The following is a 14147-nucleotide window of genomic DNA, read 5'->3' on the forward strand; positions in this document are numbered from 1 at the left end:
CTTGTAGCTAATTTGTCAATAATATTAAACTACAAGTGCTGACAACAAGTGCGATGCTCTTTTTCTAAAGAGAATTAAAGTTGGTCCCGAATAGGACGTGCCTAAATCTGTTTAAATTTTTTCCAGTAAAACTAACAGAGGTCATTACTAGAATTATTTATATTGTTTTATATTTATTAACAAATTTTAAAGTCAATCTTTTTAATTATTATTCAAAAGATATTATAATTAAAAAATAGTGTCTACTATTAAAAATTTAGAAATTTACATTACCGTTCTCTTAAATCTCTAAATATTTAAGATGTAATTGTTATTTTCCTTTTATATATATTAGGAAATAGAACCGCGCTTCGCGCGGTTTGAGAAAAAAAAATTAGTATTATTATTTTTTCTCACTTTGCATTTGATGAAATTGATAAAAAATTATGAATTATTTTTTTTAAGATGAGACAGCCTCATAAAACTAATGTCATTTATGAAATAATTATTTTTTTTGTTAACTTTTAAAATATATATTAATATGTATAGTGTAAGTGTACATACCTTATACCTTTTGTAGTTGTTGATAAGTTCCAAGTTATACTCAACTTGCTAATCTGTTAGAACTTTTATATATCTTTTTTTTTCTAACTAGTTCCAACGATCTCAATATCACCCACACTACATAAACTTCTGACAACGTCTGTAATATTATGAAAAAATAATATAAATATGTTAAAACATAAGGATCAATAATTTCTAATATACACTTAAAGATTAACGAACATTAATAATTTAAAAATAATATCTGAGAGGATTGTATTATCATTCACACGTATATCAATCAAATTCAGAGATATGAATTGAAATCTATTAATCGAAATCTTAACAGTTCCTTCTTCTAAACTCTTAAGTGAAGTTATAAGCAAGAAAATTAATTTTATACTGATTTGAAAGTAGTCTGTACTCGCCTGTAGTTGAAACAACTTTCAAATTCTTGACACTATACAAAGAACCATCACTCAACATGTGCCTAAACCTTGTCACTAAATTTTTCTTAGTTGTTGCATGCATTAGAATGTCCTATAAAAAAGAAAAACATGCTACATTAAGCGTAAAACAATTGGGAAAAAAAAGAGAAAATAAGGGGAGAATGAATTTTTTATACAACCTTTTCATCAATAAAAATTATGTTCACACTAATCAATTATCCATTCTTTTTAGTATTAACAGACTCCCACATCCTAAAAAACATAATCCTTATCATCTAACTATCTTTATCATTGTTCAACTCATGAAGAAAATAGTACTTCATGAAGCACACAATACAAAAACTTTAAAAAGTCAAAAATAAAATCATGAGGATATTTTTAAAGAGGATATTGGTTAAATATTTAAAAAAAACTCAAACATAACAAATATTAAATACTTAATGTTTAAAGAGTTTTAAGAAGTCAAAAGACACAAAACAAAATGTTGAATAATTAAATATGAGATTATTGCATTAAAATTATACTCTAATGCCATTGGTGAGAGAAGATGAAGGAACCTTCCTTCATTTAATAATTAGTTTATGTATTTTAAGCCACTAAAGTTTAGTTGTTGGCTTAATAAAATAAATGAATGTTTCAAGACTTATAATTAATTATTATTAATGGTTACATATTGTTGAATTTAATAGAAAGATGAAGAGACATGTAATCTTTTGCAATCTAATAATTATTTTCTATTTTTAATACTTTGTAATGTAATTATTTTTTAATTGCAACCAATTTATTAAATAATAGAGAATATAAGAAGATGAGAAATGGTGATGCCACATCACCTCCTGTAGTCCCAGCTTTATATATATACTAGGAAATAGAACCGCGCTTCGCGCGACTTAAAAAAAATTAATATAATTTTTTTCTTACTTTGCACTTGATGAAACTGATAAAAATTATGAATTAATTTTTTTAAAGATGACACAACTTTATAAAACTAATATTATTTATGAAAGTTCATTTTTTTGTTAACTTTAAAAATATATATTAATGTGTACACAATATTTTCATCAATAAAAATTATGTTCACAATAATCAATTCTCCATTCTTCTTGATATTAACAGACTCCCATATCCTAAAATCTAACCTTTATCATCCAATTATCTTTATCATTGTTCAACCCAAGAAAATAGTACTCTATGAAGCACACAATACTAAAATTTTAAAAAGTCAAAAAATAAAAACACAAGAACATTTCTAAAGAGGATGTTAGTTAAATAATAAAAAAAACTCAAACATAATAAATCTTAAATACTTAATGTTTATAGAGTTTAAAGAAGCCAAAAGACACTAAACAAAAGGTTGCATAATTAAATATGAGATTATGACATTACAATTAGGCCCTAATGACATTGTTGAGGGAAAATGAAGGAACTTTCCTTTCTATATTAATTAATTGATGTATTTAAAACACTAAAGTTTAATTATTGGCATAATAAAATAAATGAATGTTTCAAGACTTATAATTAATTATTATTAATGGTTACATATTATTGAATTTAAATAAACAGAGGAAAGGACATGTAATCTTTTGTAATCTAATAATTATTTTTTATTTTTAAAATTTTGTAATGTAATTATTTTTTTAATCTCAACCAATTTATTAGATAATAGAGAATACAAGAAGATGAAAAATAGTAATGTCACATCACCTCTTCTAGTTAATTAATTGATGCATTTAAGCTACTAAAGTTTAGTTGTTGGCTTAGTAAAATAAATGTATGTTTCAAAACTTATAATTAATTATCATTAATGGTCACATATTGTTGAATTTAAATAGAAAGAGGAAGAGACATGTAATCTTTTGTAATCTAATAATTATTTTCTATTTATTTTTTATTTTTAATATTTTGTAATGTAATTATTTTTTAATCTCAACCAATATATTAGATAATAAAGAATATAAAAATATGAGAAATAATGATGCCACAAATCTTAATTACTTAATATTTATAGAGTTTGAAGAAGGCAAAAGACACTAAACAAAATGTTGCATAATTAAATATGAGATTATGATATTAAAATTAGGCCCTAATGGTATTGTTGAGGGAAGATGAAGGAACCTTCCTTCCTATATTAATTAATTGATTTATTTAAGCCACTAAAGTTTAATTGTTGGCATAATAAAATAAATGAATGTTTCAAGACTTATAATTAACTATTATTAATTGTTACATATTATTGAATTTAAATAGAAAGAGGAAGAGATATGTAATCTTTTGTAATCTAATAATTATTTTTATTTTTAAAATTTTGCAATATAATTATTTTTTTAATATCAACCAATTTATTAGATAATAGAGAATGCAAGAAGATGAAAAATAGTGATATCATATCATCTCATCTAGTCCTAACTTTATTATCTATGTAAGAAAATAAAAAAATAGTAATGGCACAGCACCTCCCCTAGTCTCATCTTTATATATATATATATATAGATATATAAAAACCACGGTGGTGAAACTTTATTTAATATTATTGATTTAAATAACAATATCTCAATTAAAAATGAACAGAGAAGAAATTTCGGTGGGTATATTAGTCTTTTACAATTATCATGATTAGCCCTTCCTCTTGTAACGTTGGTCAGAAAAGTTTTCTTTTACTTTTAACGTTAGCGGCCTTCCTTATATTTTATTACAAATTAATCCTAACAAGAAAAAGCGAGATCATATTCCACAAAAGCATAAGTGACAAAACAACCAGTTGGATTCTTTTATTAAACTACAATTTAAAATGGTTTTAAAGTGGATTCTTTTGAATACAGGTGGGGTAGACGATTAGGCTTTTTCAAATTCTTGTTTTATTATTTTTCAAAAACTAGTTTTTGGTAATTACAATCGGGTCATTAATCATTATTCAGTGTTAGTTTTATCTTCGGGGGCAGTGGGTAAAAGGCTAAATGATAATTACTACCTGTTTTTCCTTCAAAAGTTAGTGGCTCGTGTTTTGCAAGTGTGAACGTGCGATGCTCTTTGTCTAAGGGCAATTACAGTGGGTCCCGAATCGGACGTGCCTAAATCTTTTAAAAAATTTTCCGGTATAACGGACATAGGCCATTACTAAAATTTCTCTTCCACAGGCAATTACAGCAGCTCGAGTTTATCAAACTCAACCAATTTTCTTTCTTAACAAAATCCAAAGATGTGTAGCATTTTTCAGATCACATGCGATGGTGCTTTTTTCAATCGTTGCTTGGATTGCTTTCTTGGAAAAGCAGCGTACATAAGCAACCTCCAAGATAATCTTGTAGCCTTGGAGACTAAAATGGGAAATCTGATCGCAGCAAAGAACGAAGTGATTATGAGGGTTGTCGCTACTGAACGGCAACAATTGAGAAGGCTGGACCGAGTGCAAGTGTGGGTTTCCAGGGTGGAAGCTGTTAAAATTGAAGCTGATGAACTTATCAGAGACGGCTCTCAAGAAATTGACAAATTATGTGTTGGAGGCTACTGTTCTACGAACTGCACGTCAAGCTACAAGTTCGGGAAACAAGTGGCTAAAAAGCTACGAGATGTGGAGACTTTAATCGCCGAAGGAGTTTTTGAGGTGGTGGCTGACAGAGCTCCAGAGTCTGTAGCAGATGAAAGACCTACTGAGCGAACACTAGTAGGCTTGCAATCACAACTTGAACAAGTCTGGAGATGTCTTATAGAAGAATCAGCGGGAATCATTGGCCTATATGGTATGGGCGGTGTTGGTAAAACTACACTATTGATCCATATCAACAATAAATTTCTCGAGAGTCGAACCAACTTTGATTTTGTGATTTGGGTAGTAGTTTCAAAAGACCCGCGACTCGAAAAAATTCAAGAAGATATTGGGAAAAGGATAGGTTTGGTTGATGATTCATGGAAGAGTAAAAGTGTAGAGGAGAAAGCTCTCGACATCTTCCGGAGTTTAAGAGAGAAGAGAATTGTATTGTTGTTAGATGATATATGGGAGCGGCTTGATTTAACAAAAGTGGGCGTTCCACTTCCCGGACCAAAAAATACTACCTCAAAAGTCGTATTCACAACCCGTTTCTTCGATGTTTGTGGTAGCATGGAAGCTCACAGGACGTTCGAAGTGGCATGCTTATCAGAAAAGGATGCTTGGGAACTGTTTCAAGAAAAAGTAGGAGAAGAAACTCTTAAGAGTGATCATGATATCGCTGAGCTAGCCCAAACCGTGGCCAAGAAGTGTGGTGGTTTGCCGCTCGCACTTGTTACTATTGGTCGAGCTATGGCCAGCAAAAAGACAGCCGAGGAGTGGAGACATGCAATTGAAGAGTTAGGAAGATCAGCTTCAGAGTTTCCAGGTTTGGGAAAAGAGGTGTATCCTGTTTTAAAATTCAGTTATGATAGTTTGCCGAATGAGACGATTAGATCTTGTTTCTTATATTGTTGTTTATATCCTGAAGATTATGGCATTCTTAAATGGGACTTGATTGATTGTTGGATTGGTGAGGGATTCTTAGAGGAATCTAACAGGTTTGGTGCAGAAAACCGAGGATACTACATTGTGGGCACTCTTGTTCATACGTGTTTACTAGAAGAGATAGAAGATGATAAAGTAAAAATGCATGACGTTGTTCGTGATATGGCTCTATGGATAGCTTGTGAAACTGAGAAGGAGAAGATAAACTTTTTGGTTTGTGCAGGTGCTGGATTAAAGGAGGCACCGGATGTTAAAGGATGGGAAAATGTGAGAAGATTGTCATTGATGCAAAACCAAATTAAAGTTCTGTCAGAGGTTCCTACATGCCCTCATCTCCTCACTTTATTTCTTGACTTTAATAGAGAGTTAATGATGATCGCGGGTGGCTACTTCCAATTTATGCCTTCTCTCAAAGTTTTGAAGATATCAAACATTGGGTATTTCAACGTTTTGAAATTACCTTTGGGGATGTCAAAGTTGGGTTCACTAGAACTTCTCGATATTTCACATAGCAGCATAGAGGAGTTACCAGAAGAGTTAAAGTTGTTGGTAAATCTGAAATGTCTGAATTTGAGGTGGACAGATGTGTTAAATAAAATTCCACGGCAACTAATATCAAATCTTTCAAGGGTACGTGTGTTGAGAATGTTCGCTACTGGCTATGATCGTTTTCATGAAGCATCAGAAGACAGCGTTTTATTTGGTGGGGGTGAAGTTTTGATACAGGAATTGCTCGGTTTGAAATATTTAGAGGTATTGGAGTTGACCTTGGGAAGTTATCATGCTCTCCAAATTCTTTTGAGCTCAAATAAGTTAAAAAGTTGTATTCGATCTCTTCTCCTCTTCGGGTTCAGAGGTACAAAGTATTTTATTGATGCTACGGCTTTCGCAGATCTAAAGCACCTCAATGAATTACAGATTCATGATTGTAGGGGGTTGGAAGAGTTGAAGATTGATTACACAGAGATAGCACAAAAAAGGCGGGAACCTTTTGTTTTCCGCAGCCTTCGTCGTGTTACTATGGTTTCGTGCCATAAATTGAAAGATTTGACATTCCTCGTTTTTGCTCCAAACCTCAAGTCTATTTCGCTAGGCGATTGCGATGCTTTGGAAGAAATAATCAGCGTTGGAAAATTTGCTGAGGTTCCTGAGATGATGGGACATCTAAGCCCTTTCGAAAATCTCCAAAATCTTGACCTATCGTATTTGCTGGCTTTGAAGAGCATCTACTGGAAGCCATTGCCTTTCACTTATCTGAAAGAAATGGTGGTAAATGGGTGTGATCAACTTAAAAAGCTTCCACTCGATTCCAGCTGTGCAGAAGAGCGTAAATTTGTTATTCGCGGAGAAGCACACTGGTGGAACTGCCTTGAATGGGAGGATGAAGCCACTCAAATTGCTTTTCGTTCCTGTTTCCAGCCTTATTCCTGAGTGGTGGTTGCAAAATTTGATTTCTGGTGTGGTCTTTTATTCTCTGTTTTTATTTAAGTTTCTTTTCCTTTCCTTTTCCTTTTTTTTTTTAATTTCTCCTGCAAATCACAATTAAACATTGAATTATATGGAATTAATGCTTTATAAATTTGCCGGCACTGCCTTTTTTTTTTTTTGTCGGAGTGATACTCTAGCTTTTGACTTTTGGTTGTCAAATTCTGCTCTGCCTTTTTAAATTGATGCTTTATTTATATTTTCTTAGTGATTTAGTTTCCTGTCAAAAGACGAACGAGAAGAACATTTGAATTAAATAAATGCTCGCAAATTTGCGGTAAAAAGATGTAATTAGCCGAGAAAATATTAAATATAGTAGCCCTCTTTACAGAAAATCAAGTGGAAGTTAATTCAGCAAGTTATATTCTTGATTAATTCCTTTTCTGAAGTTTTTATTTTCTATGGTCAATTATACCTTCATACTAAAAATTGCTGCTATTGGGTGTTGAGTGTTATGCTAAAATTTTGCCCTATTTTGGGCCAATATTTTAGAAGTGAAACATACTTCAGAGTTGAAGTAAACTTTGAAAATAGAGATAATGATTAATTTAGAAGAGATGCAAGTAAAAGATATTCTAAAAAAAAAAAAGCAATATGTCCCTTTGGAGGGCAAACTTGTCAGTTTGAAAAAGTTACATGCTTTGGATTGATAGTTGCAGGATATTTGTTTTGTCACTGTGTATTAGGTGCGTTTGGAATTGAAGTGTTGTAGTTTTTAAGTTATAATTGTTGTAAAAAAAAATTGTAACTATAAAACAAAAGTTAATAATATATAATAAATTTAAATTTAAATAATAATTTTAATAAAATTATTAAAGATATAATAGATTATTTATTATACAAGTGAAAATTATATCAACATATCTTTCAAGTTACAATAGTTATTGATTACTAAACACTTTACTGTTGTAACTTTTAAGTTATAGCTATTTAACCTCAATTCCAAACGCATCGGAGAAGTCACGCCTAGTGAAGAATGTTATGAAAGAGCAAAGGATATTCCTAATCGAGCTCTATTTGATTATGTATCCAGTGAATGGATGTGTTGTTGGAAGATATTTGAGTGCATTAGTTCATTTGTGTCGGTCAATGTGCTTTTAATGATTTTTCCACTTGTTTGTTGTAAAAGATTATTGTAAATTGAAATGAATTGGATGTTGTAATATTTTCTCTTTAGTGGAATTTCACCTTGTATGTATTCAGTTGTGTTGTCTAAAATTTTACATTCGAATAAGTTTTCACCTAAAATATTAGCATGAGTTGTGGCCCTTGAAACTTTGGTCAAAATTATTGTTATTATTTCTTACTAGATGTAAACTTTTTATTAAACCTCGTTAACATAATTCTTAATTAAAAGTATAGGTTAGTGTCGGTGCAGAATTTGCAACACCAAATCCTGCCTAGGCAAGTGTCAAAAGTGCAAAATAAATGAAGAGAAAGCACGAATACATGATTTAGATTAGGATAGAAGGAAACTTAAATCCTAGAGAAAAGGATAGCTATATCCCAAGATTTAAAAAAATAGTCATGTAGATTTTTAAGATTTCAATAAGCGACTAAGATTTTCTTTTGACAAATAATTTCCTTTAGCTCTATTAACAAAAAAAATAAAGACTCAAATATTTTATAATAAATAAAATATAATATTAAAATATATGTGATAATATAGAAATTTTAAATAATTTCAATCCAAATAAATAGTTATGTTTTACAAGCTATTAAACATATTTTATTAAATTAATATAAATGTTTTATAAAATAGGAACATAATATTAAAATAAATTTACAAAATTTTTAAGAATTTTGAATGTAAAATAATTTTAATATATTAATACGTGAGATTTTTTTATTATTATAAAAATTATTTAACTTTAAGATTTTTTAAAATCCTTACAATAAGTATAAATATATTATTTACATTTAAAAATATTTAAATATTATTAACCTACAATTATATTTGCATTTATTAGAAAATTTTAAAGTCAAATATTTTGCACTTCTACATTATTAGAATTATTGAACACAAAGAAAGAAACATATATGCTTTATAGCTTTAGAAATTGTTTTCTTTTACATCTGGAAACAAAGATGATGATTATTATAAGGATAAAAAATGGATAAAGAATATTAATGATTAACGAAATCTCTGTGCAAATTGATTTTAGTAGAAAAAGAGTGAGATGAATGATTTCTTTTACAACTAGAAACAAAGATGATGATTATTATAAGGATGAAAAAAAGATAAAGAATATTAATTATTAATGGAATCTCTATGCAAATTGATTTTAGTAGAAAAAACGAGCTAAATGATTTAGACATTCATTCTGTGTTTATTTTTGTGATTAGCATTAAAAATTGTTTAATTATCAAACGATAATAATGTTATTTTGTACTTATGTTATAATTTATATTTGTGTTTATGTAATATATTAGAAATTATTAATTATGTTTTAAATATATCTAATTTTGAGTATATTTGTGTGTTTATTAGGAAAAATATTAATTTTAGATAAATTGAGGCTCCAAACAATTAAACGGAGGTCAAATTTGGATTCCGGAGGTTTGAAAACCTTAAGATCAGTCAAGATCGGCTTAAAATTAGGTTTGTGTAAAAAGAGTTGACTTTTTCTGCTGACCGAGCACTGATTGGATGATGAAATGAGCTTACAATAGATATGAGTGCATGGGATAACTGGCAATTTTGACTAAATCTCAACCGTTCATGATTCAATGGCCATGATTGTGCCATGTGGTAGTGGTTGATGAAGCAAGTTGTAGGATCTGAATCTTTGTATACGGGTCGACCTGATCCGCCCATTAACTCGCCAAATCACAACCGTTCTTTGGCCAAATCGGACGAGTCAAACGATGCCACATGTGAAGTTGACTTTTGAAGTTTGACCAGCCATTGGATCTTGATCTAAAGGTTGTGAGAGCATGAAGCTTATGGAGCTTATGATGGACCGCAAAACACTGGATTATAAATTTATTTTTCTATAAATAGAGCCTCATTTTTATGTTTTTAATTATCTCTACATCTCTCTTCTTCTCAAATTCTCTCCATCTCCCTGTAATATTTTGTATAATTATTTTATTAAATAAATTTAGTTTTATTTTCAATTTTAGTTGTTTTTATTACTTTTAATTATAAGTAATTAAATTTTAATATTTCTTTTTATTTCAATTATGCTTAACTAAATAATATTAGTTGGGGTAAGGTGAAACTCTTAGGAAATAAATATGATTTAATCAAATTTTATTTTTAATTTTATAAATTAAATTATTTTCTATTTAATTTTATACATATTTTATATTTTAAAATTTTGATTTATTGTAGACAAACAAATAAATTTGGCACAATAAATTCTTAAGATCTTAATATAAGGTATGGTAAAATGGTATTTTGACTTATTGTAGACAAATTAAATTTTGACACAATAAATACTTAATCCATCATAAAATTAGAGGGAAAATAATAATAATTTATATAATTAATCTTTTGGGCAATAAATTTAAAAAAATAGCAAAAAGAATTTATTGAGTTTTATTTACTACTAAGAGTGGATCCACAATCCTAACTAGATCAATTTCATAATTTCATTTAAATTAAGTTGTTTTTATTCAAGTTTTTATTTCAATTTTTAGATAAAATAAATTAAATTAATTAAATCTTTTCTCTGTAGATCGACCTCAGACTCACCGAGGACTGACCAAGGTATAATACAACAAGACACTCTTATAATTAAGAGTTTAAAATTACTTTTAAGTTGTGTCATTTTGGATTGGTGAATTAGAATTATTGACAACGCTAACTTCATCTTCACAATTTGCAATCCAATAGCAGCAATTGTCACCGATAATGATATCTCCAATGATAATGACGATTTTATTATTATTATTGATAAAAAGTATTATAATTAATTAATATATTAATGTTAATATTATTATTATTAAGATTAACAATAATTATTAATAATAACAATTTTTTGAATAAAAATAATTACAATAATTTAAATATAAATTAATAATTATGACAATAATTAATTAATGTCTTTTTAATAATTTACTGATTATCACAGTTCAAGTAAACAAATTATTATGATTCCTATTCTCCATTTCCATTTCAGCTCACTCCGATTCCAATCCATTTCGACTTCTGCCTAAAAAACTCACCATTAGTGCTATAGTAATATTTCATATAGAGAAAAGTAAAATCTACACCTAAGATTAAGGTAAAGGACTTCAAAACTCTCTTTTGATTATAATACCTTTTGTCCTAATTAACTTAAAGATTTTGAATCTAATATTTTATAATAAATAAAAATATATTCCTAAAATAAATATAATATCAATATTTAAAGTATGTTTTAATATTTTACAATCTATCAGACACATTTTATTATATTAAAGTAAATTTTATAATAAATACAAACATACTATTAAAATGAATATACAAAAAAGTTTAGAGTATTTTGAATATTATATAAAATAATTTTAATATAATGCGTGAGATATATTTTATTAATTTAAAATGCTATTTTACCTAAAAATTTATTTATGATAAATTAATAATTATATTTTTAAAATTATTTTAAATATTATAAAAAATTTAATATTATTAGTGTTTTAGATAGATTAAATTATTTTAAAATGCCTTAATTGTTTTTACTTTTAACGTTACCGGCCTTTCTTATATTTTATTGCAGCTAACAAGAAAAAGCCAGATCATATTCCACAAAAGCAAAAGTGACAAAACAACCAGCTGGATTCTTTTATTAAACTACAAATTAAAGGATCCCATTATCTTACAACTAATGTAAGATACATCCCTCACATAAATAGTATATAAACTCCACATATATACTGTTCATGTGAGGAAATGTACCTTACATTAAGATAGTGTTTGCCCAAATTAAAATAGATTTTTTCGATGAACTACAAATTAAAGTGGATTCTTTTGAATATAGCTGGGGTTAGGGTAGGCTCTTTTATTTAAGGCAAGTCTAGAGTAGTCAAAGACGATTAGGCTCTTTTATTAAACTACAAATTGTATAGTCTTTTTCAAATTGTTCAGATGCTTATAAATTAGTGGCCCCTTGTAAATTTAACTGGAAGTGCCAATCAGAGAAAAGTTCAATTCTAAATAATTGTTCCGATATTTATAAATTGGTGGCCCCTACAATCCTCAATAATTGTTCCGATATGTATAAATTGATGGCCCCTACAATCCTCAATAATTGTTCCTATATTTGTAAATTGGTGGCCCCTTAGAAATTTAACCGCAAGTCTGCAAGTGACAATCGGAGAAAAGTCATAATTTACAATCTTCCAAGGGAAGTAGGGAACCAGGGGATATACAAAGATTAAGACATGTCATTCATTTTTTTGGCTGCATTCCCTTTCGTGTTCTTAATAATTGAAGACAGGTTGTTCATTACATGCTTACTTTTCAAATGTGGAGCCGCAGCTAATGTCGCTACTTTAATTTGGGATTAAATTAGGGAAACATTATATTGTAGTATGCACTAACTTGATGTTTATCTAAACTCCTTAAATTTAAGACAGATTATGGCATAAATAAGAATATAACGATAACAAAAGAGTATATAAAATATTTAGAGTATTTTGAATATTATATAAAATAATTTTAACATAATGCATGAGATATATTTTATTAATTTTAAATGCTATTTAACCTAAAGATGTATTTATGATAAATTAATGATTATATTTTTGAAATTATTTCAAATATTAAAAAATTAATATTATAGACTAAATTATTTATATTATTTTTTATTTATTAAAAAATTTTTAAGTCAATCTTTTTAATTACTATTCAAAGAATATAATGATTAAAAAAATCTTTATGCCTTCATTAAAAATTTAAAAATTTACATAACGATTTCTATAAATATTTAGGGTATATATGAAGCACGGTGGAGAAGCTTTATTTAATATTATTGATTTAAATAATATCTCAATTAAAAATGTACAGAGAAGAAATTTCGGTGGGTATTTTAGTCTTTTCAGCAATTATCATGACCAGATCTGCCTTTGGCCTTGAAACGTCGGTCAGAAAAGTTTTAAAGTGCTTTAATTGTTTTTAAGGCCGCTAATAACTCTGCTCGTGCAAGTTGAGGATAAATGTTAAATTAATTACAAAAGCAAAAGGCTAATTTATTGAAGACAAGTAAAGCAGTCACGAATGGTACATGCCTAATCTTTTCTATATTTACAGAAACACAATTTTTTTTCAATCCGCCGCAGCTTCTGTTAAAATTATCTTGGTTTCTCGTAGTTGATTTCTATTATCCCAAAAAAAAAAAAAAGGTAACTGTTGATGCCGAAAAATGATTTCAACAGCTGAATTTATTTTTTTTGGAGAATTACAGTGTGAATCCAAGCTCAAACGCAAGTCTGATCGCAACTTTCTATATCTGCTAATCAGAAAACACAGTTAGGATACGCCGGTGGGGTTTCGGCTAGACCTTCCGATACTTAAGTCAGAAATTATGTATAAAAGGAGAAAAATGAGAATGAAGAATTATGAATGAGTTAAAGTCAAGTAATTTTCCGGTAGAGGGGTTGAAAATCTTGTAGAAGCTTTGGTTGATTTTGCTAACCCCTTCACCTGATGCGCTCTTCAGTTTAAATAGACTCTTGGTCGTGTACGGTTACCTCCTTAACTTCAGAAGTTGCAAGTGGTTGTCAGTTGGAGGTGGTTTAAATAGATCGTGGCACACAACTTCCTTATAAATTAGGCCACGTTCTCTTAACTAGCAATTTTCCATGTCAAGCTAATTCTCAGGTCGGACAAGAGAATTTCAAGGTCGGATTACTTCACTTTCAGATTAGACAGATGAATTTCTCAGTCGCTCATATAACGTTAAGGTTGTATTCTTAAACTAAGTCATTCACATAGATCTTAGGTCGTACTTATAAACCAGGTCGCCAACATAGGCTCCAGGTTGTACTTATGAGGTTAGCTCAACAACAATAAGTTTTGAGTAGATTAGGATCGACTATATTTTGAGACACTACCAGAAAAATCCAACCCAAACACCAGTCCCCTAATTTTCAATACTGGAAAGTCATTGCCAGTGTTGGAAACTAATGGAAAACATTTCTCAAAACCCAATACCAGTCCCCTAGTTTTCAATACTGAGAAGATATGAACGGTATTGGAAACTAAAATAATTAAGAAAGAGCAATATAGCCAC

General features: G+C 28.9%; 1 protein-coding gene across 1 annotated transcript; it reads left to right on the forward strand.

Annotated features, from left to right (window-relative positions):
- The first annotated feature begins 4167 nt into the window (after positions 1 to 4167).
- LOC18036200 (probable disease resistance protein At5g63020) lies at positions 4168 to 6894 on the forward strand. Its single transcript, XM_006427277.2, has one exon. It carries the CDS (start codon positions 4168 to 4170, stop codon positions 6871 to 6873), a length of 2706 nt encoding a protein of 901 aa, XP_006427340.1. The 3' UTR covers positions 6874 to 6894.
- Positions 6895 to 14147: the final 7253 nt, after the last annotated feature.

Source organism: Citrus clementina, unplaced genomic scaffold (assembly GCF_000493195.1).
Source record: "Citrus clementina cultivar Clemenules unplaced genomic scaffold, Citrus_clementina_v1.0 scaffold_7, whole genome shotgun sequence".
Lineage (NCBI taxonomy): Eukaryota > Viridiplantae > Streptophyta > Magnoliopsida > Sapindales > Rutaceae > Citrus > Citrus x clementina.

Excerpts from the sequence above, each read along its gene's own strand:
- LOC18036200 (XM_006427277.2), top strand. The coding sequence starts at position 4,168 with ATGTGTAGCATTTTTCAGATCACATGCGATGGTGCTTTTTTCAATCGT.